The sequence below is a fragment of the Stegodyphus dumicola genome, chromosome 4, assembly GCF_044657685.1.
Source record: "Stegodyphus dumicola isolate Sdum_Otavi_A_Nest chromosome 4, ASM4465768v1".
NCBI lineage: Eukaryota > Metazoa > Arthropoda > Arachnida > Araneae > Eresidae > Stegodyphus > Stegodyphus dumicola.
In genome coordinates, this window is record NC_140771.1 from 10,451,282 (window position 1) to 10,475,405 (window position 24,124).

Sequence of the window (24,124 nt, forward strand, 5' to 3'; positions counted from 1 at the left end):
ATTTAGAAATACTAGTTATCTGTTATTAAAATACTATAATCCAGTTACACGTATATATGAAAAACAATGCAGTTAGTATAGTTCAATTGTTGGTAGTCGGATTTTGTTGCGCAAATCTGATGTTATCTTAAGTTCTTGTTTGCATACTTTCTTTTGTATTTAAGTAAACATTTCCCGTCTAATGGAGAAACTTTAATTTGATTCTTCAATAAAGATAGAAAACTAAAATTTAGGATCGGTTTGTTCGTTTGTAGTGGTAACATGAGAACTGAATATCAGGTATAATTTATATTTAAGGTTTATTTTTAAGTTAAACATAATTCAAGATAAATTGAATATTTTGGTTTTGTTTTGACATACTATAAATCTGCTTTTCTAACTCAACCAACTTCAGGTATATGCCAGTTTAATAAATATTTGAGAAGATATAAGGTGGGTGTTAGGACATGAGATCCCGCCCTAAGAGTAGAGTTTGGTGACTTAAAATATTCAGCGCCGAACTTTTATCTGATATGAAATATGGGGTATTACATTTCCGAAGCTTAAAATCAATTAATTTATTAATTTAAAAGAATTAACAATTGCTACATTTCAGCCAATCGCTTGCCTGTAAGAGTAAGCTAAAATTATATGCTAATTAGTTCCCACTGAGTTTCTAATAGTGTTTTAGAGTGCACAAATTGCAAAACACTTTTGAGTTGAAATTTAGATGTGTTATGGTTTACAAGCTGCATATTTTGATTAAACATTTGTATTGGTCTTAATTTTATTTGCGGTATTTCTCTGTCTTGACAGTTAATTAACTTATCTCTACGCAATAAAATCATATGAATGTCTAGACAGTATTACATTAAGATAAAAGTGATCAATATGAATGTCTACACAGTATTAAATTAGGATAAAGTAATCAATATGAATGTCTAGACAGTATTAAATTAAGATAAAAGTAATCAATATGAATGTCTAGACAGTATTAAATTAAGATAAAAGTAATCAATATAAATGTCTATACAGTATTAAATTAAGATAAAAGTAATCAATATTATTGTCTAGACAGTTAATTTACTGTGAAGTGCTGTAATTGAATTACATTATTAATCTGTTGGAATGCTGCTTTCCAGATGATTCCAATACATAGTTATAAGGCAAGACCAGAAGCATTTTAATGTTTTAATTGCCAACGATAGAATCATATGCAATGGGCATGTCGTAATGCTTCACGCTGTGTTCTCTGTTCGCGAAATCAACGATCTCATGAATATCTCATGAAAAGAAGCCAATGTTATTAAGATGGCTGTGCCCTGTGGGATGGTTCACACCCTGAAAGCTCTTTAAATTGTCCACATAGATGTAGAAACAATATAAATATCAATAAAGATTCAGAATTACTCAAATTAAAAAATCCGCCATGTTTTCTATCACAGTGCAGCAATCTCAACTCAGCAAACAATCAGGAAACAAGAACAGCTCACGTGATTCCAGCAATGCGACGATCACATTTATACCTTACAAGATTGTACTTAATGTCATTAAATAAGCAAGATAAATTTTTGAGAATGTAAAAGGCTTCAGAAAATCCAATTCGCCAGTTGAAAGAACGTTTTGAATAAGTTTTGCAGACCTAAAATCAAAAAAATTAAAATTACATTTCCGGCTATGATTAGCTCCGGAAGACTTGCTCATTTAGCCTTTTCAGACACAAGATTCCCGTTCCTTGATAGGAAACTCTAACGATTTTTTAGTTTGACCGATATATCTGAAACCATAATGACACGATGTGCTATAAAGTCTCCAAGAATTAAAATTTAGAAATCTAATCTTTAAGAATCGAACCATGGATTTTATTGATAGGCGAGAAACATGAGTTGAAAATTGAACTTTTGGAAATTTCGTGCAATTTTATAACTGGCAGAAGCATGAAATGGAAATGTTATTTCAAATAGAGGAATGTCTTCTTTGAGGGCAATATGGAACATTTTTAAAGGCTTTATCAATGACAACGGGTAAAAAATCCTAGGTCAGTAGCAACGGATCTCAAATAATTGAGTTGAATAGCAAGCAGAGGTTCTGAGGAACAAACTTTGAGAGTGCGAAAAATAATACTAGAAGAAAAAAGCCATTTTTTTTTGCTTAGCCGGTGACATGACTAAGCATGTGGCGGTAAAAAAACAGAAAATGGTTTACGGTATACAGTCTTACTGAAATCAGATTCATTGTGATTTATAAGAATATTAAGGAAGGGGTTGTTATCTTCAATCTCGACCCCGGAGGTCGACTGGGAGCAATCCCAGCTTTCTGGCTAGGTCAATATCTAGACAGTCTCGACGACTGTACAAAAATTAACGGTCTTTGCAGTAACTAGAACCATCGTTTATTCAGTTTTCGGTTTAAGTTCGGCAGGGACCATATGGGGCAGTTTTGTCTTCCGCTTGGTGGTGGACTCTGCATGACATGATTTCGAAGGTTGTCGTTGGGGATGTGGCTCCCCTTTATCAACGCTGGAAGACGGTGGGTGTCTAACATGCGTACTATGTTTTTTCGGTGGATTCGTCTAAGAAATTCGTCCAAGTCCACCGTTGTCTTAGCGTTACAAAACCCAGCTTCTGTGAAACTGAAATTGTGCCCCTCGGTTGACCGGGGGTATGCCTGCTTGGGTCGCCTCTAGGGATTGGGGTATTTAACTATGTATGGCTTCTCCTACAAGTTGGGTCTTGGTGCCCCTTTTTCCTAGTGTTCTGTTCTGTCAAATTCAACTTCGAAAGTGAACTGGATGGCTGAATCAATCGAATTCATAATAGATAAAATTTGGGACAAATCTTCTTGATTACCATAAAAAAAGACGAAAGTATCGTCTACGTAGCGAATCCAGAGACGAAAATATATTTTCTCAAATAACTTGATTTCAAAATAAAGCATGTAAATATCAGCAAGAACAGGAGAGGGGGATTACCCATACCCTATCCTTCAATTCGGAAATAATATTCATTTTGGAAAAGTGTGTTAAGTGTGTTTAACTCAAAGAGATTTTATTAGGAGAAATGAACTCTTTAATTTCACTATGTATGAAATGGAATTTAGTGATTTAACATCAAAACAAGCCACAATGGATACAGGAGAGAAAAATCTTGAAGTTTAATGGACGATTTCAAAAGAATGCTTTGCACTGTGTATGTTGCTAGAAAGTAAAGGGGAAACATCTGGAAACTAAATGTTTGATCAAAGAATATGATACTGTTCCTAAGTTGGGAACGGAATTCCAAATTTATAGACTTTGTGGAAGGCACAAAACCAGCACAATTACAATAAGGGATTTTTTGTAAGTTGGGAGTATATGAGAAGATTTAACAGATGTTTTTAATTTCGTGAGATCAGAATTTGAAGGAACTTTAGAGATCTAGTAGTATGGGCCTTCATTTATCAGTTCCGAGACCCCGTCAATGCATTTGTGTTTGTTCATAACAACCATCTGTCTAGCCTTATCAAACTTAGAAATTATAATGTTAGTATAAGAATTAATTTCAGATAAGGCCTCCCTTTCCTTTCGGTTAAGATTCCATCGAAGAGCTTTTCATGCAAAACCTTTGTTATCTATGTTCTAAAATAACGACATTTTTCTTTCCCATTCCTGTAATACTTATCATTTTCATTTGTTTATATTTAGAGCTATAAAAATGGTAAATTCTTGCTCGTACATTGCTTGTTAAGTGTTAAATTTCCTACCAGAGCAACAGAGTATTGTATTAAGTGATTATCTTTGCATTACGTGATTATATATCTTATCTAAGAGCTTCGCATTCTGTTTTCACCCCTTGGCAAGTCTGCTTTTGAGTTAATGCCACATGAAAAATGTTTCTCGTATAGATTATTTTAAGCTGTTTCAAATTCATTATTAAATTCTCAGTTCGCCATATGTTATCAGAATTTTTCATTATAATTTGCTGTTTTGGGTGATTTTTTACGTTGTTCTTTAATTGATAGAAACCACTGCATTTTTAAGTAGGAGAAAAGATACCTCAAAATAGAGATGTATGAATTTTGTGCTGTTTTATTCCCATGTTGATAACGATCATTATATTCTATAAAGAATTTATCTGAACAAAGCAATTATTGTTACTTAAATTATATTGTTAATCTTTTGATCTAAAAGGAAAATGAAATACAAACAGACTTACCGCAAAAATAAGTACATTGCTGTAGAGAAAAATGCTCAAAATCTAAAATGTAGCTTATTTCATTGATTTCCTTTCCAGTCTATAAGAGAAAAATAATATTACTGAAGTGTTAGCATTGTAAATAACAAAGTATTATATTAAAATAATCAAATGAATTCACCCATATACATGCATTTGCTAAGCCATATATATTTTTCATACGGTAGTGAATGCAACGTTTGCACATCAGGTCAGACTTAACAGTTTAGTAATGGAATACGAGTAATGGAACGGTGATATATATCACCGTTCCAAAACATATCTTTATACTAAGTTGCCGTTCATGTTTCAAAAATAAGGAAAGTATTTGTCGATCATTTTCTTACATACATTAAATTAAATCCAAGTGCCATGAAGCACTTAAATAAACGAAAGAAACAACAATGAAAGAATTCTTCTGGAGTTAATTATATGATGCAAATTTAGCAGGATAAGAGATTTAAATATGATTACTCACATAGGGCTGTCTTCCTAAGGAAAAGGATGCCTTTATGGAAGACTCTTAATGTGAAACACCTGTTATTCACGTTGAACAGGGAGAGAAAGCCATGGAAACTAAAATTCAATCATCTCTCACCTGGCCTCGAACCCAGATCGAACTCGCAGAATTCAGTACTCTCAAATACAAGTCCACTGCTGCTACGTCAAAGCAGTATAAAATCACAAAACAAAAATAGGATTTATTCATTTCTGTATAATAAAAAGGAGCAAAATTAAATCAAGTGTTATTAAATCAATTCAGCAAATAATTTAGGTTAACTAGCTACTAAAAGTAAATCATTAGGAAGGCGGTTATCATTTGTACTGATTAATTGTAAAATTATTATCCAAACTTAAGAAATGATTACTTCATTAAGTTAACTAGACGTGGCAACAGAAGCGTTTAATGACAATTAAGAGCGACTATAGCGTAAATGTTAAAAGTATTTTTCACATCCTTTTTAATTTGACCTGAAGCTTTCCTTTCCGCTTGCAAGCGACCATGTTTCCACTTCATGTGCAAAGAGCATCGGTGCATTATAATTGCACAGATGGAAAAATGTCAGAGAAATCGACATATTGTTGCGTACGTACGGGTTCGTAACAGATTGAACGCACACAGAACAGATAAAATTTAATATTTCACCAAAAGAAATACTTTACAGTTCTGAAACTTTCCGCAACAATACTTGTACACAGTATCCAAATCGCTAGTTACACTTCAAACTACTAAGAACGCTAAACACAACGCGATGCAAAGGCCATCTAAAAGGCAAAGCTTTCACGGGTATCTGAATACTCCAAATTTAGCTCTGAACTAGCAACGGAAAGCAGATGCTCTCTCTGATCTTTTGTAGCTTTTATCCGACCTTCGAAAAATCTAGCGATAATTTTATATACCGTATATTCCGGCGTATAATGCACAATCTGAATACAAGTAATAAGAGAGAAATTTCAGGATGCGCTTTATACACCGGATATAAAAATGATAAATTTTAAAATTAAGAAACGAAACGCAAACAGAAATCAGATTTCTGCATACACTGAATGAAGTGCCACTGAATTAGGGATGGACATGGCTATGCAAATTTTATAGCGCTGCGCGGCATCTGTGCTCACGTGAGGAAGTTGTGGTAAATGCACATACAGCTATGGTTGTTGTTCATCAATCGTTTCAAATTACCAGTACGGGTAAAACTTCTGATTTAGACAGCTTCGATCTCGGACAGACAGCAGGCATTCGACGCATGGGCCTTTCAATTTCCAAATTCCTCAGTGGGCTAGGATTTTCAAGGTCGACAGTGTCAAGAATATACCGAGAATACACAGATGATGGGAAAAAGAACTAGCGATCCGGCGAATTGCAATGGACAGTTAACCCAGAACAGGTGCGGTGTGAGACAGCTCAGCCGTATTGTACATAATCAACGAAACCAAACATTAGCTCAGCCGCCCTGGGTGGTAATGTCTTGCTCTAGTCAGTAAAAGCATCGTGCAACGCTTGCTTCACCATATGGACTTTGGAAGCAGTAGACCCACGAGAGTCCCTTTGCTGAATGCATGCCATTGAGCTGCACTTCTTGCCTGGGCAAGAGAATACAGAGAATAGACTCTAGTGGATTTGAAATGAGTAGCAAGGAGTAATGAGTCTCCATTTCGACTAATTAATACCGACGGGAGGCTGAGAATATGGCGTCAGACTCATGAAGCCATGAACCCTCTATGGCAGATTGGAACTGTACAAGGCCATGGGGGCTTACTCATGGTCTGGGATGTTTTCTCTTGGCTGTGTTTGGGATCTTTGGTACTTGCACCAACCTCCCTCAGTATGATTCGGTACGTAGAGTTGCTGGGCGATCATGTCCGTCCATTTATTTCTGTCATTTATATGGAAATGGAGTATCCCAGCAAGATAACTGCACATCTTACAGTTCCGGTTGGCTACTTCCTGGTTGGATGAGCGTTCTTCTGACTTCTCTGTCATAAATTGTCTACTTACAAGCCCGGACGTAAATTCTACCGATCATCTTTCGGACATTCTTGGTAAAAAAGGTTGCTTTAATCATTCAGAATATTTCTCGTCCTTTGCCTTTCCATACTGTTAAGGACCTTATTAAAAGATCTATCAAAGTATTTGCTCAGGAAGATCTCTATCATCGTGTTTCTCATAAGTCTTGGAAGAATGCTGTCCCGAATTTGTGTAATGGCCCAAGGTGTAGAACGGTCGCTGAATTCCGCCTTGGCACCGGACATGACTGCCTGCGATATCATCCTCATAGATTCAAAATTGTTCCTTCTCCGATACGCACTCTGTGCAGTTGTGGAGAGGGGATGGATGCCGCACATCTACCCCACTACCCTGCTCTGCGCAAGACTTTTCTTGCCGAGCGTTGCTGGGAGTCAAGAGATATGTTAGATTAATGGACTCCGTTGCAGCTGTTTTTTTTTTAATTTTTTCTCATTGTATTGCTGTATTCTATGTTCTTTGTTCTTGTTTTTATGCTCTAACTGTTCATAATCTGCCGTTGGCAATAAAAAAAATCTTTCGGACGTTTTGGAGGAAAGATTTGACACCTCATCACACAACACTTGCTACTCTTCCTAAATTATGGACAACTCTATCCGCCGTTGTCAAGCCATTCCGGTAGAATGCTTCCAGAAACTTATTGAATCTATGCTTCGTCGTTAGGCAGCCATTATAAAGGCCAGAGGAGGCCCAACTCGTTACTGACTAGCTACCCCTAATTCAGTGGCACTTCAGCGTACATCTAAATGCTGTTTATTTAAAAGAAATGATACACCTTATGAACTTAAAAAGTTTCGTTGTCGGATAATTTCCTTTACATAAATCATATTAATTATTGTGCTTTCATCTATTCAGAGAAAACTCTTAATTACGCGAAATCTTCCGCATCGGAAATCCATTCTTACCCCATGTTATGCCCGCTTTTTCTTGAAACCCTAGCATAACATTCTTGTGCACACCTGCACTGAATACAACCCACCATCTTCTCAGAATTATTTACTCTCTCAAGCATCCCCCGAAACACACATATTGTTCCCTTATCTCTTATCAATTCAGTATACCACTGTTCTAAATTCTGGGGAAAATCTTCGAATGAATGATTTCAAAAGATAAGAGCATCGCACACGTATCTTTCGGGTTTCTTCTTAAATAAAAGAGTGCTCGTTATATGGCGAATATACCAAAAATTAAAATATATAGGTGTGCGTTATATAAAGAATATACGGTATTTACAAAATTCTGTGACACGTTTTATTTCGAGGAGAAAAGGAATGAAAATGATGCATATTTAAAATCATCAAACAAAAACTCACAAAACTAAAGATAAGTTTTCAAATAAATAGAGATGATAAAATATACATTAGAAAGGAACAATGGAATTTAATTTGCCATAAATTTAATACTAATGTGTTGCATATGCAATTTAAATCTCCTGTTCCCTAAATAAAATACGTATGAAAGACTAAAAGAATAATCTAGATTAGCAGGAAAGAATAACAATTTTCGCATTTTATTTCCGTAAATGAATTACCTTTTCAGTTTGCTCTCTTGTCTTCTGAATATCATATTCAAGTACGCTGATGCAATATGTCATAATATCGTACGTTGACATACACATAATAAAACCTGTAAGGGAAATTGTGCTTTCAAAATTTGATGTTATCACATAATAAGCTGAAAATAAACTCCTTGGGTTATGCATTGAATTCTGTTGTGGTTAATACTTAAGAGCAGTTCAAAGTTGATATTTGTCCTGATGATTGTAACTTACTATTTTAAATGAAATTATGTCGGTCCGTTTAGCATATACTAGATACTATCATGAATAAAAGAGTTAGTCAGTTGTAAAATAGTCTGAAATCTCAAATTAGCCTGAAGAAGAGGGACTTATGTCATATCACCTTCAAAACTGATAGAAGTCTGCTTAAATTTACACAAATCTAAATACTTTTTTGCTTTTTTTTTTTGAGTAAAATAAAAATTTCAGTAATCACATGTTTCATATGTAAATGTAATCAATAGCAAATAAAGCACATCCACATCTCTATTAAAGCTGTTATTTAGCCTGTCACGATAAGCAAAGTAATTAGAGCTAGGATGAATCCCGTACTTTCTCCAAATCAAATTATGAAAGTTTATTTAAGTCACTAGAATCCTTTTTAAAAGAGCAAAAATGAAAAAAAAATAAATAAACAAATAAAATAAACAAGCTCCATCCACAAAAATCTGAAGGGTTTCAGATTTTAAATTACGTCCAAAGGGGCGTTTTTTTTAACGTTTTGTGTGTTACCTTTATTTATTAAATATTATGTTCCTTGCACTTAAACCATAAAATTAAGTTCAGTAGAAATGTCGCAAAATAATTTTAAAATGAGCGTATCTTTAGAATTTCCGATACACATTTTCGCGCCCGCTGGAGATAAAAAGGTTTTTTTCCGCGCCGTAGAGTGTTGCCATTGCTCGCTCTTAAATTGTTGAGTTTGTTACTCAAAAATTCGTTAAAGTTTTACAAAATATGAAATCGATAATAAAACAAATTCCAAATTTCAAATTGGCTCTTCCACATGGGCATATTCGTAGGAGAATTACGTCATTTCAAATTCGATGGCTCTATGTACCGCTGTTTTATCACAATGCGGGAAATAGACATACATTTATGCAGATTTTTCATTATTTAATTTCTTCAAATATAATGCAAGACTCTAGCATTTGATGGCAACAGTGTGAAAAGTGAAACGGCCATTTATAGTGATACAACGCAAAATCTCAAAACGAAAACAATAGTCCTTCAGGGACAAAGCCCGTTTAGATTTAAAAAAAAAAAAAAAAAAAAAGGCTAAAAATGAAAAAAGTTCAATTACTGAAAAAATTCGAATTATGCCTTTAATGAAATAGCAAATTTACAAACATATTTTTTTAAAATAGGCTTGCATTTATAGAGAAGAAACAAATTAAATTTAATAACGGAAATATATATTTAAAAGTCCTTGATTTTTAGCTTAAAGCACCTTGATATACCTTGATTTTTAGCCTAAAGCACCTTGATATACCTTGATTCTTAGCCTAAAGGGCAAATTTGCCCAGATAAGCTTTTAATTTCGTTTTGGCATTTTTTGCGTTGGTTCACTATAAACGGCGTTTTACTTTTTAAATTGCTGTCACCAAATATTAGAGCCCGGCATTATATTTAAAGTATTAAAATAATGAAGAATCTGCATGAATGTATGCATGTTTCTCGCAATGTGAAGAAGCTACGACGAGACATCAAATTTTGAATAACGTAGTCCTCCACTCAAATATAGGCATGTGAAGCCTAAGTTTGGAATTTTTTTTATTATCTATTTCATATTTTCCAAAGCATTTATGTGTTTTTGATTAAGAAACTCAACGATTTCAAAGCGAGCGCGAGCAATGGCAACACTCTAAGAGGTAAAAAAAAAAAAAAAAAAATATTTCCAGCGCGCGAGATTGTGTATCGGAAATTCTAAAGATATGCTTGCTCTTTTTGAAAGGTTTTCTGATATTGCTGTTGAATTGGATGTTATGGTTTAAATGCAAAGAACATGATACTTAATAGATAAAGGTAACGCACAAAACATTAAAAAAAAAAAAAAAAAAAACGCCCCATTGGGCGTAATGTAAAATATAAAAGCTTTCAGATATTTTTTTTCCTGTTACGGACCCTAACTGGTTAGCTATTACTCTAAACCAAGAGTCCAAGAACCTTCAATAGATCCAAAACGAAGGTAGGTCTTTTAAATAGGTCCTTTTTTACAAATCCCAAACAGGTGAGATGATGTTCAGGAATGAAAATAATCAGCACTACATTTCCTACAGATGAAGTAGATCTTATCCTTCGTCAAATTTAAGGCATTTCAGGTGTCCAGTTAGGAGCCACGCCAAAGTAGACTGCTCAGACCGATTACCCCAAAAAGCAATAGCACTGAATTTTTGTTGTGAGTATTATTAGAAACACACACCATAAAAAGAAAACTTTTAGATTTTATATTATGCACAAAGGTTTATTTTTTAAGTTACATGCACGTACACGTCTTCACAGAATTTAGGCTAAGTACCCTTTGGGCTGAAAATATTTAAAAACAGCATTTAAATTTCCGATATGCATAGTCTTGCGCGCTGGAGATAAAAATGTATTTTCCCATACAGTGTTGCCATTGTTCGCTTTGAAATCGTTGAGCTTATTAATCAAAAACTAGTTAAAGTTTTACAAAAAATTAAATATATAACAAAAAAAATTGAAATTCAAAATTAAGGTTTCCAGGTTGCTGTGTTCGGGTGAAGGACTACGTTATTCAAAATTTGATGGCTCTAGATACCGTTGTTTTCTCACAGTGCTAGAAACATGCATATATCCATGCAGATTCTTCATTCTTTAATTTCTTTAAATATATTACATAGCGATAATACTGGGTGGCAACAACTTGAAAAGTGATATGGCGTTTATAGTAATTCCAGTGCACAGTGCCATTTCGAGGCTAATATCTCATTCAGAACTAACATCCCCTTTGGGCTAAAAAACTTGTTCATCCCGTACAAGATAAATTAAAATTCACGTATTTCGATTTTCTCTAAAAACTTGGGTTGCAATAAAATATATGTATTTTTTAAAATTCAAAAATATTAGAATTTCTAAGCAGACGCCATTAAATGTATGTTAGTAAGTTAGGATAAGAGAATACAGACCATGGAAATCTCCTCTGCCCATGGCTACGTAACGCAGTGGTGTACCATCTTTGGCCGCCCCAAAATATGTAGTAAACTCAAATTTCTCTATAATCTGGTAATATAAAATGCAACAAATAAATACCATATTACAGTCAGAAAATGCATCATGCGAGTAATAAAAAAGGCGTTTAATCCTAATAATATTTGTATTAATGATTATTATAATATTCAGTTAATAAAACATGGGTACTATAGTACACCATGTATGGACGTTGTAATCTAACGCTACAAATAAAGACTATGCTCACATAAAATTCGATTTGAATATTCTATATCCTGTTCTATATTTATATATAATATAATCTCAATTCACAAAAAGAAGTAGTAATAGTCAGCATTACAACATTTATTGGAAATGAATCTAATACAAAATTAAAAATCTTGATAGCATATTGTGAATTTACCAAAGGAATTTCACGTAACATCTATGGCATTTGCTTTAAAACGATCGCATCTGTTAAATTTAAAATTTGTTTATTAATTTTTTAACTGATTAATTCATGTTTTAAAAAATATCTGGAAACGACCAAAATAATTGACGCTTTATTTTATATTACACTTTTGAGCATAATATGAAATAGAATCTAAGCTATTTAGTTAAGAAAACAGAAAGAATTTTATTATCGATTCCTTCCGATTTCTAAGCTAACTAATTTTCCCAAGAAAACTTGGTCCTTCCCCTAGGATGTAGCCAAATGAATTATCAAAGGAGGACGAAAATTAGTTATGCAATGTACAGTGCGGAAAAAAAAGGGAGCGACAATTCTATATCTCCCGTTCTCTCGAAAGCGCGACTTAGGATATATATTAGATTTATATATAGCTTTATTCCAACATAGGTATTTTGAAACAAAATCGGACTTTTTTGAAATAACATACCAATTTTTTTCCCATATTTTGATTCAACGACTCCAAATTATGTCTAAATATTAAATTTTGTAATTTTGGTGAGAAATTTATGGAGAAATTTAAAAAATTATCTTGGCGAATTTTTTTTTTTTTTTTTTTTTTTTTTTTTTAGTTTGCGCGAAGAATAATTCACTTGGCGAACTTCTTATTTGTAGCAACCTAATTTTCCTTTCCTTTTTGTTCATTGTCTACGAGCGGAAAAAAGTCATTGTTTCTACTTTCAGATAATTTTAACAAAGTGCGTAAAGCACATTTTCGTTATCATCGCTTATAATAAATACGCCAAATTTCAAAACGCGCCAAAATGTAAATTCACGTCTATCTTAGGAAATTTTCAATAAAAATCTCTAATTTTTTGAAAGTATGCTTAGAAAGACATCTACTTAAAGATGATGGCAAAACGTTTGTAGGTTGTAATTCAAAATGTTTTTCGAAAAATTTATAAAAAATTATTTAAAAATACAAATTTAAAAAATAAATTATGAAAAATAGGTGAATTTTATTTAAAATGAACCTAAATTTCGAAATATGAAAGGAAGAATCAAATAAGTTTAATAAAAAGAGAGATATAAATAAGCATATATCAAACTCAATAAAAATTGAGGTGTTTAAATTTTGAGAGCTTAAGTTTTTAAAAACTACCCGTGCGATTTTTACAATACTTGGCATTTCGGAATAATTTGAGTCGTAGAATCGGACTATGGAAAAAAAGTGGCATGTCGCTTCAGAAAAAGTTCGATTTTGTGTCAAAATGCCTACTAGATCAAGGGTATATATATATAAGTCTAATACGTATCCTAAGTCACGCTTTCGAGACATGAAAAAAGCAATTTAATTTCGTTAATCGACCCAGTAGAACGGGAGATACAGAACTTCCTCACTTTTCTTTCCCCCCTTATGGGGGGCAGTGTACATGAAATGAAGCAACTATTTTATCTTTTCATTTAGCAGTAAGATATATTAATCTGTTTGTGTCGGATAAAAGCGGTTGAGGTCAAATAATGAACTTACTTAGTTTAACGGAGTATGTTATAAGACAGATAAGCCGAATACTGTCGGAATACCAAACCGATTCTTCGACATTTCAGGACGAGGTTACCTAGTATTCAATCATAACTCGAATGTATTAGATCAGAAACAGAGCTATCAGCAGTGTCACCAAGCCGAAAATCCTGAATACGTGACAGCTACTATGGACCGTTCATATCAATAAAAGTTAAAAATCATGGTATATGCTCAATTTGAATTGATGTTCTATCAGTGTGTTATATTTGATTACACTACCCATATTTTAACAAACCTTTCAGAAGTATATTAATAATTGTGACATATATTTTGACCAATTGGTCCAAAAACAGATAGCGGATAGCTTATTGCTTTATTTAAAAGAGACTGCATTTTATTAAAAAACCCGAGTTTGTTTCAAAGTTGGTTAATAGACATAAACTGCATTTTAATGTTTATGCATTGTTTTGCTGTTATATCTGGCTGTCTTCGTCTTTCATATTTGTATACATGCTTCCACCTGGTTATATTCATCTTTCATATTTCATTCTTCTCATTAATATTTTGTCATGGAAATATTTTAAATTGTTTTAATTATTTTATTCTGTTCTATTGACCTTATTATATTCGACATCAAAATTAGCATTTTAGATTTTGGTGATCTCCTTCTAAATTCATCTGTTCTCCCAAATTCGAGAACCTTCTATATTATGTAACAACGTCAAATTAACCAATCATAGACTAGCTCTACTTATACCTCAAATTTAGCATAAATACCACTGGCGAATTAATTCATTATTCTTCCCTTCCCTCACTGCTGCTCTGTCAATTTCGCGTCGCTTTACCATTGCTCAACTAACTACGCCATTTCTTGTTGAAAACCAAGAAATTTGTCAGATTTAATTATGAGTGAGTAAGTTTCTGGGGAACTACTCTTATATGCCCCCTCAGCTAGCCAAATGCGGCGACAAATTTCTCTCCAAAAATGTTTGGCGAGAAATATGGCGATATTACTAACTAAAGTTTTTGTCTTCATTTCGAACTTTTAGCTTAAAATGTCTTGAAAAACACGGTTTTCGCACGTGCAAAAACCAGGTTTCGGACACATAATTTATGCTAAAAATCCGAAACAAAAACAAAAAATTTAGATAGCAAAAACGTAAAGTTTCTAACCAAAAATATTCGACAAGAATCCATGTACACAGTGATATGACTCAACTTAAAAAAAAATCACAGAATTGCACAATCTAGGCAGCGAAGGAATCTACGAACTACGCGCACCTTGCTTTAATAAATTAACATAACAACAATAAATTTCAAGAATACCGTATACACAGTGTTTTGTTTAAACTTTAAAAAAACATCTACGAATTGCACAATCTAGACACTGCGCACTAATCAACAAATAAAACTAAAATAAATTTCAAACAATTAAAAAAAACAACAATAACGACAGAAATTCATACTAAAAAACAATGAACATAACATTCTACTAAATAAGCACAAGGAGAAAACAAAATGCCCTTACCATAAATAAATGCTTCTTCGAAGAGCAGAAATACTAATTTCAAACATCACCAAAACAATTTCACCACAAATTGGTTAAAAGCATCTTCTGACGTTTCAGAACAACGATGGGAAAATATATAAACCACCGAATAAAATTGCAAATCGCATTTCCGGTTATAAGTCGGCAATATCGCTTTAACACGCCGCCACGTAATCTCTATCATATTTATATGACAGCCAGACTCACTAGCCACAAAACTGATACTATGTTTCACAAATAAATGTTCAAAACCTTCTTCTCCTAAATACTTGTAGAAAATCCAGATACCCGAAAAGTAGTTGTACCAGGCACGAGACTAAAATTTTGCCAACACGTCATAAATCACTTAATTATTACATGAACCAACTAGCAAATCCAAGTTTCCACGTAAAAAGGGTTGCCACAGAAACCAACATCGCCCCCAAAACCATGGCAGAACAGAACACGCAATCGCGCCAAAAACCAGCGCACATCACATATCGCCGCAAGCTTCATCTACTAGTGAAAGTAAAAATATTTTAGAAATTTAACCAATGTGTTCCAAAATAGTTTTTACAGGCAGTTTTCGGTTGAAATAAAGAAAAATAGTAAAACTACATATTAAAAAGAATGATTAATTTATGGATATTAACATAGAAAGTATAAAATGTACTTACTTCAGGTTTTTTGTAAATAGATGGAATGATGTCTGCTCTGAAAACTGTTTTTGACCAAAAACACTGAAACAGATAGTAAGTAAATGTGAAAGCATTAGTCTTAGAAAATATAATTCATATAGAATTTGCGATTTTTAAAACGAATTCTATAAAAAAAGGTTCAGCAAAAATCAGGCTTTTAAACAGTGAAAGGTTGAGTAAGACTCTTCTTGGCCGCTTCCTTTTGATGCCGAGTACCAACTGTAGAACAATTTGATATCTGGGGATATTTTCCTAGTGTTTCATATTTATAAGTTTAATGGAGTCAGAATTACTACGAAAATCTTTCACAAAAATATCGCATAAAATTCCTTATGTTTAGTTCGTAAAATATCATGTGCCCTTATTCATTGCTTTGTTTGACAACATTTTATTTTCAGAAGATTAAAAGCAGATTGTAAGGATTATGTTAATTTTATTAACAGTTAAATTTTAAGTTCCTTTCCTGTCGATTCTTAACTTCAACTTACTACTTCCGGCCAGAACGTAGTTTTAGAATCACATCTGAATACATAATGAGGAAGAGCGGTATTTAACAGTGAAGTTCCTCGGTCTTAGGAAAAGAGATACCAGGTATTCTGTTTGCACGCGTCCGCCTCTTTTTTTAGGCTACTCTCTCTCGTAAGCTACTATTACACTAGGCCGTACTTTAGGCCCTAATAGCTTCACAGTCTATTAAAGTTAAGGGGCCAACTCTGGTAGAATATTGATAGCTTCGGCTATATCTGTTTAGTTTAATTCTTAGTCTCTTAAATTAAACCCCAAGTGTCGGCTTTTATTGTACACTCCAAGACGGAGTTCTGTTAAATCTTATTTGAATAATAAAGGGTTATTTACCCTTCCATCTTGTTATTTCCTGTCAAACGATCTCAAGCGATTATTCGCTTATCAGTTCTTAAGATTCTTCACGTTCAACAGTAACTCAGCGTTACACTGTGAGAAATCTAACAAGGTTTTTAAAACAAGGGACGTCAAAGTCAAGGGACGTTAAGTCAAAGGACGTCAAAACAAGAAGATAAAGAATTAAAATGGCTGTTTGAGAGATTAAATTTTAAAACTGCTTTCGACAGGAAGAACTGAAGCCAAAAATGGAATTAAAATTAATTTGAAGAATGTCAATGGCACCCCGGAATTGGTGAGATTTCAAAGCAATGGCATGAATTTTAAAGCGCAGTGTTCGTAGATGCGGAAGCCAGATGAGACCCTTCTCCTGTATAAGTCCAAAGTAACTAAGTTCTTGAAACATGTTGATGTTTCTATATGCCAGCTTTATACATAGTTTGCAGGCAAAGTTGGTGCCTGAATGTGGGATGGTAAACGTTGCCATTTTCTCAACTGAGAACTGTGCTTTTAAACCATTACATAGGGAGTTAACTGATTGCAAATCTCCGTACCCCGTTGTTCTAACTCTTTCATGCTGAGACCACTCACCAAGAATGCAGTGTCATCTGCGTATGCGATTATATGTGTGTATTTCGGTCAGTGGGTAGCTAGCAGAGAGTTGAAAATGAGATTCCAAAGTGCGGGGTTCTCCTTGCAGTACTGCAGACATCCTAGTCTTTTGAGACTTTATGTTGAGGCAGGTAATATTAGTCATAGTGAGAGATCTCTCCTTCAAGTAGCTGTCGAAGATGTGGTAGATGTTGATATGGCAGCCACTCTGGAAGCCTACCTTCTCGCTGGCCACCAGAAAGTTTCAAATGTTCTCTTTAAGTCTATGGAAATGAAGGCGGTATGTAGCTGCAAATTTCTGTTGTTGAAGGTGTACCCACACATTTCTTCCAGTACATGCAGTGTGCGAAGATCAGAGCAAAATCCAAATTGTTTATAACTGATTAAGTTGTATGCTTGTAGATGTTGATTAAGTCGCCGGACAAGGAGTTTTCCTTATATTTTTCCCAGGGCGGGAGAAGTCAGATGGAACAGAGCAAGCGCGGATACTGTGGGTCTCTGTTGGACAAAGAGGATTACTTGACTGGATTTGAAAGCTTTTGGAAAATGCTGGTGCTTCATCAGAAGATTAAAATATTATAGAAAGAAAGCAAGTCGGGTGCTGAAGGCTAGTTTAAGCTTGCTGTAATCTAATCCATCAGGACTAAAGAAATTTTTCGTGGGCAGTGTGCGAAAGACTTGGTTAGTTTCTTCAGTGCTAAAAGGAACGTCGTTATTGGTTGCAGGAGGGAAACTGTCTTCTTGAATGCTTTCTGCTGAGAAATATCACAAGCTGGATCATGCGTTGGGAAGATGGTGTCCATATTGACTGTGGTGGCCGTTCGAGAGGTATAATCGGCATGGAGACTTAACAGTATCATTTTTAAGATAAACTTGTTTTGGGGAAAAATGTTTGTTGTTGCAATTTTATTGAGGATGCCGTAGAGCATAAAATTATGCAAAGCGACAGCCTTGTATTTGGAGCAGATTTTAGTCAAGACTTGCCTAGATTTTAATGCTGTATAAAATCTACGTCAAACATAAGATTGTACTTTTAAATAATTTGTGTTTTACTTCGGCTTGTTTCTCTCCTCTCTTGGTTGTGTAGGAATTAGCATGAGAGTTGCATAATTTCCTCCAGCTTGTGAATTTTACTGTTGGTATGCTACGCGTGTAGGCTCTCTCCTCTCTGCAAGCCGACAGAAAGATAGCCTTCTTTGCATTAGATATTACCTCGGAGGGCCTCTTTCTCAGCATTTTACACTTCTACCTCTGCTTTTTGGAGGTTTTTGATCCACCATGAGATGCCTTTTAGGTTTTAGCAGTACTTAAGGGAGGGATTATCAGCAATGTTGTAGTTTCCTGGTAAGTTGGATGCTGGAATTGCCTAAATCAGTTTGATCTTCGCAAGTGTTCGGGCATCATTCTTCAAAAGCCAAAAGTTTAGTAAGTTGTCCTTTCAAAGGACATTTTGTTGCCCGGGAGCTTATAATGTTTAAGGATAATATTGCAGGTGCTTTTATTGGTGACGCACTCCTCTGAATGCACTTGTGATCAGAGGAGCTTTCAGCATCAGAGACTTCTCAATTCTGGAGATGCTGCTGGCTGTTGTAAGGTGCCGACAACCGATGTTGTTAAGTGTTGCCGAACGTAGACGATACAGCTATTGTGTAGTGAACATGTAGGGTCTTATACGCGTTCTCTTTGTTATTGTCGTTGATGGTGTAATCCCAGATCGTACAGTGACCATTGCAATCGCCGTACATAATTTGAAGCGTGAAGGGACATTTAGAGTTTAGATTTTTCAAGGCTACGATTGTATCAGAAATAGGATCGCTGGGTGGTGAGTAGAAGCAGTTCAGAATTACTGTGAAGTAGTTAGTTTCCCACAAGATGGTTACGTGGTATAAGTCAGTGACAATATTAATGGGAGATCATGCTTTGTTGTAGCAAACTATGAGAGCTTGAGGGGCTTGTTCATTGTTGAAGTTTGAGGCAACTGGAAAGAACAATCACTACATGGCAAACGTAAACTTTGAATAAGACATTTATTTTAGCAACGTTGTAATAAACTATATAAAATAATAAACTATATAAGTCGGGTTTGTAATAAACTATTTAAGTCGGGTTTTATATTTACTGTTGGTATTTCAAGTGGCCAGGTATCCGCAACTTAATGTAATCCACCAGAATGGTCGTTACCCATAGGTCATTTAGTAGTGTCACCATCCAGAACGTTTCCCAAGTAGCATCACAGAGGGCGACCGTTACACTTAGCTAGAACAGGAAATTTCCATCTCAATTTGATGAAGAATACCCCTGGGAACAGATCCGAAGGTCTACCACACCTCTTCCTTTACTACCACTCTCGAGAGAGGGCTTTTGTTTATCAAGTATGTTAATAATTGAAGACGTGTTCCTGATTCAACATTTGAATGGCATCTGACTTTGTGTTGGTACCTGAATAGGCGAAGAATCCTGCTTCAGAAGGATATCTAAAGTTGAAAACGTTTGCAATACTAATTTTTCTTTCTCAAAAAAAGAATATGCGTTCATCTTGTAAAAGCAGCCAACCTTTGGTAGAAGCCTGGTTTGAAATGAGAGTTTTAATTCAACTTAATTGTGAGATCTCAAGTCTACAAGGACCTTGCACTCTAATGAACTTAAACGAGTAGTTTTTGTTTAGAAGTCTTTAAAAAGAAAGATGAAGAGTGTTTATGAAGAGTCTTCGGCATGTAGCTGACTATTTTTCTGGAATCTTGATGATGCTTTCATTCAAGAAGAAAAGGAAAACAACCGATTTCTACTTTTTCCATTCACTTCAACAACTAATATTTAAGTACCCTCTTATAAGAAAGCGCTTTGACGTTTGCATTGAAAACTGGGCAATTTTTTTTTTTTTTTTTTTTTTTTTTTTTTTTTTTTTTTTTTGTTGTTGTTGTAATGAAACATTTATTTTTCTCATTTTGCTAAACCAAAATCAGCCAATACTCGTACGCCAATTTCCATACCCAAGCATCGTCATTTAAGACCGTTAAAAATACAGAATTATAGTGCAACAAAAATGCTTTTACCTCTAAACACAGTTCCATCAAGTGTGTCAACACTTCCGCTCAAGGCAGCCATTTTGTTTAGAATTTAGCCATTTTGTTTTGTGTGCCATTAGAAGGATGAATTAATAGAAGTTTCCCAAATTTTCCCACATTAGTTTGAAGAGATTGCTTTTAAAGGACATAATTTTATATAGTTTATTACTTTATAAAGACAACGAATTCTAGCATAAGATCATAAGGCATTTTTATTTCAAGGTTACTGCATATCCGAAAACAATGCACTTAAAGAACAGAATAGCTGATGTTATACCTTTGTCCTTGCCTTATCTTTCATTTTTGCATTGTGACTCGTCATTGCCTTTGCATCATCTGACCGTATTTAACGAAAAGAATGACCCAAAAGTTTAATATTTCAGGTCATGTACTGATCGGTAGTGGAATTTAAAGCAGAAGCTGCTGCTTATGATAGTTTTATAAATAAGGATAAGGAAAATAATATTAAAATTTCCAACCTTGTGACGTCAGTGTTGGTACACCTGATGCGATTGATATGGATATATTCCTCGTCATCAGTCATACCACTGACACGTCATGCTACAATGCTGTCTGACTGTCAGTGGAATAAAGTATAAAATATCTAGCTTTTCTATGAGCATATTCTCAATTTCTCGAAGCTTGACACATTTTTGTCGGAACCTTGTTGGCACTGCGTAAGTAGGCGTTTGAAAATATGTATCCATCCAGATATTGTATTCTAAATTTTAAGCTTTCTATTTTTATTTCTCTGTTTATCATTCTTTCATTAGAATTAAAACCTCTTTTATTTTTATTCCGAAAACATAGCATTGCTATATATAAAGTACCAGTGATAGAATTAGTAACTAAAATACTGATCAGTGGCAGAATCAATTACTAAAAAAAACGAAGTTGTAACTGACAGAAATTGCACAACAGTAATATAAAACACTGTTACGTATATATTTGATTTCCTGACACACTAATTTTCCTTACACAGAAATTTGTGATCATTCTTTAATGAAATCTATTAAAGGCCTAGATTTTCTTGCACCAAATTATTGTACAATTACTGTTATCAGGGACACAAACCATATGAAGGAACAGTAGATATTATAAACACAGATGAATCATTGGCTTCTGATTTTCAGATTTGTTTGTAAGAACTATGACCTACTCAGCCATCGAATTCCTATTTTGCAGTTAGTTTGTTTTTCAGGTCTTGGCTAAACGATATATCATTACTTTCCTGCGCTATAATTAAAGCGTTTGGTAGTAGAATGAAAGACTAAAACGTCTTAGATCTGTGATAGAGACTTATTATCCACATTAGCCAAATTTAAGTACCCGATCGTTTTAATTAAATTTTAAATTCGGAAAGTAAGATATTTCGTGTATCTCTGCTCTCACCACTTGTGAATAACGTTTAAAAACAGCAACTTTTAGCAACTATAATTCAAACATTTCATTAATATGACCAGAATGTTAGATGTATATTAAAACATATGTATCGATATTTGGCCTTCCATAAAGAATAATCAAGTTAGACAAAATAAAAAGATTCTTTTAAAGATTCTTTTTTTTTTTTTTTCTGGAGCTGCCGCTGTGTCCTGGAGGGTTTCGTGGAGCACATACTGGGAACCACTGCTCCATGGTCTTGCAAATATTGACCCTAACATTCAATCCTTATGCAAATATTTCTTACATAGCAGGTGAATTATATTTACCTGAAATTTTCTCTGCCACAAAAGTATTTCTGAGTTACATAATGATTTTAATTAAAGCTCCCGCTTTTAAGAACAGTTTTAAGTAGCTATTTTGGGGCTTTTCTGAAGTAAAACTTCTACGAGTAAGGTAATCCAGCTTAAGAGCAATACGAAATATGTAAAGCCTCGAAGCGATATGGGAGGTGTTAACATCCCAATACGAGCTGAAACGCAAGTTTGGATTTGCCAACAATTTTCATTGACCTTTTTGAAGTGAAACTTCTATAGCGAAAGTAACTCATTTGGAGAGTTTTACGTTGACTGCCATAATGAAAAGCAGCAAGCATTTGTTTGTTCTTCGAAAACTTGGTAAAAATGTTTAAATTCGATTCTGGTTGCTTGTCATATAAAATAACGTCCGATTTGAATAAATGTTACATTCTTACTACTTATATTAATGATTTTGATGGTTTGAACAACGACGCAGTAGGAAAATTAACACACATTAAACAAAATATTGGAGTTACTGGCATGGGGTTGGAATATTCATTATCAGAGAAACAATCTGGAAAGAAAGCTAGAAGGAAAATTGCCTACGCTTGCCAAAATAATTGTAATCGGTCTACAGTACATTAGAACGAAGGACAAGAAGAATTTCCTTATTCAGTTACAAAACTATTATTACTAAACAAAATCGCTTTCAGCTTATCTCTATCTGAGCGATAACAATTCAAAAATCACAAAGAGGAACATCAACGAAATTGTTTACTATGTCATCTCAATCATTGGTAGCAACTTTTATACACTTACTTTATTGCGAGCTATTAATACTAAAGGATTTTATGACCGCTAATAGTGACCTAAGATTTTACTACTATCGGTAAATAACAAAGTAGTTTGCAGCTTCAGGAAGAATATCGCTGATGTTCATATAACTGTCTCTATTGTAGATGAAATATTTGAATTTATAAGCTATATAATAGAGATCTTACGAGTTCTATTCTTCAAAATATATAATATATTATTGCTTTCTGAATCTTGGTTCAAAAATAAAAATAATATAGTGGTTCTAAATTATAAGCGTATTTCTCAATTTAAGCGATCCACCGTGAGAGCTACTGGAGCAGTTGTCTATCTAAAGATAGTACAAATATGATTATCACTAACATTGAAACAAGCAGATTATTTAGGAGTTAATAAAGCACCAATCGGTAAAATATGTTCTGCCTTGTTGAAAGTAATTTGAAAATAGTCTTGGTAGTAATTGACATGTCTCCTAATAACGCTATCTAGGAGATCAGTCTTCGTAAAATATTACTACTATCAATAGTATATGGCTATAAAATTAGCAAAGCAACAATATTGTGTTTATCGTAGACTTAATCAAGAACTCAATTGATTTTGAGGGCAAACAGGTACAGTACACTAGGGAGAAGGGCCTCTCAGACCTAGTTTTAAGATGCCCTACACGGTTATGCTTCCCCGACCCTTAGAGGTCATTCAAGGAGCCGTACAACTTCTGTCAACTAAGGGGAACAGTTGTAGACGCACAGAGTCTGGGAAAAAAGTAACGCAAGTCAATGGCGACCATGGACCTTATAAGAGATAGACTAACCCAGTGGGCGGGGCGCGCGTCACCGACATGTCGGCAAGAAAGAGTAGGGACGATCTGGTTTACTTTAACACTGAAACCTATGGCGTTTATATCACATAACTCTTTTTAACTATTGAATGCGATACGTTGTATAGTGATGAGATTATGAAAGCCACATTTTTTTCCAAATAGGATTTGATATATCCCATAAAAGCACCTTTTACTGCATTTCGCGCATTTTCTCACGCGTAATTCTTGCACATACATCTTTACTTTGGTAAAACGGTAAAAAATCTATGCACAAAACTTATGAACTTAATTTTGTGTACAAATAACGTAAAATTAAATAAGATTGATAGTACGTGATGCTTTGAAATAAATAAGGTAAAATTAAACAAGATCTGATAACTTTTTTTAAAAAAATTAATGACCATTTTCAGGCAGTGATTTTCAAAACTATAATAATATTACAAAACAATCATTTATTTTATTATATCATCATTAACTTATTAACATTAAAGTGGAATATTTATTTTAGTAATTTGTAAAATTCGGAGCATAAAATGTTCTGAGTCTAATGAAGGGAAAAAAAAGGTAAAATAAAATCTAAAAGCACTCAGATTTTATATTACGCCCAAAAGGAACATTTTTTTAACGTTTTGTGTGTTACCTATATTTACTGAATATCATGTTCATCGCCCGTA

The 24,124-nt window shown here is 34.1% G+C and overlaps 1 protein-coding gene across 1 annotated transcript in view; it reads right to left on the minus strand.

The window, feature by feature from the left end:
* LOC118187804 (SEC14-like protein 2) overlaps positions 1-24,124 on the minus strand; it is a 66,069-nt gene that overhangs the window by 28,431 nt on the left and 13,514 nt on the right. Inside the window, exons 5-8 of the mRNA XM_085814541.1 lie at positions 15,583-15,645; positions 11,422-11,515; positions 8,249-8,343; positions 4,173-4,251 (exon numbers count right to left, since the gene is read on the minus strand). Of these exons, the coding sequence (XP_085670667.1) occupies positions 4,173-4,251; positions 8,249-8,343; positions 11,422-11,515; positions 15,583-15,645 (331 nt within the window). The remainder of the gene's footprint in view (positions 1-4,172; positions 4,252-8,248; positions 8,344-11,421; positions 11,516-15,582; positions 15,646-24,124) is intronic.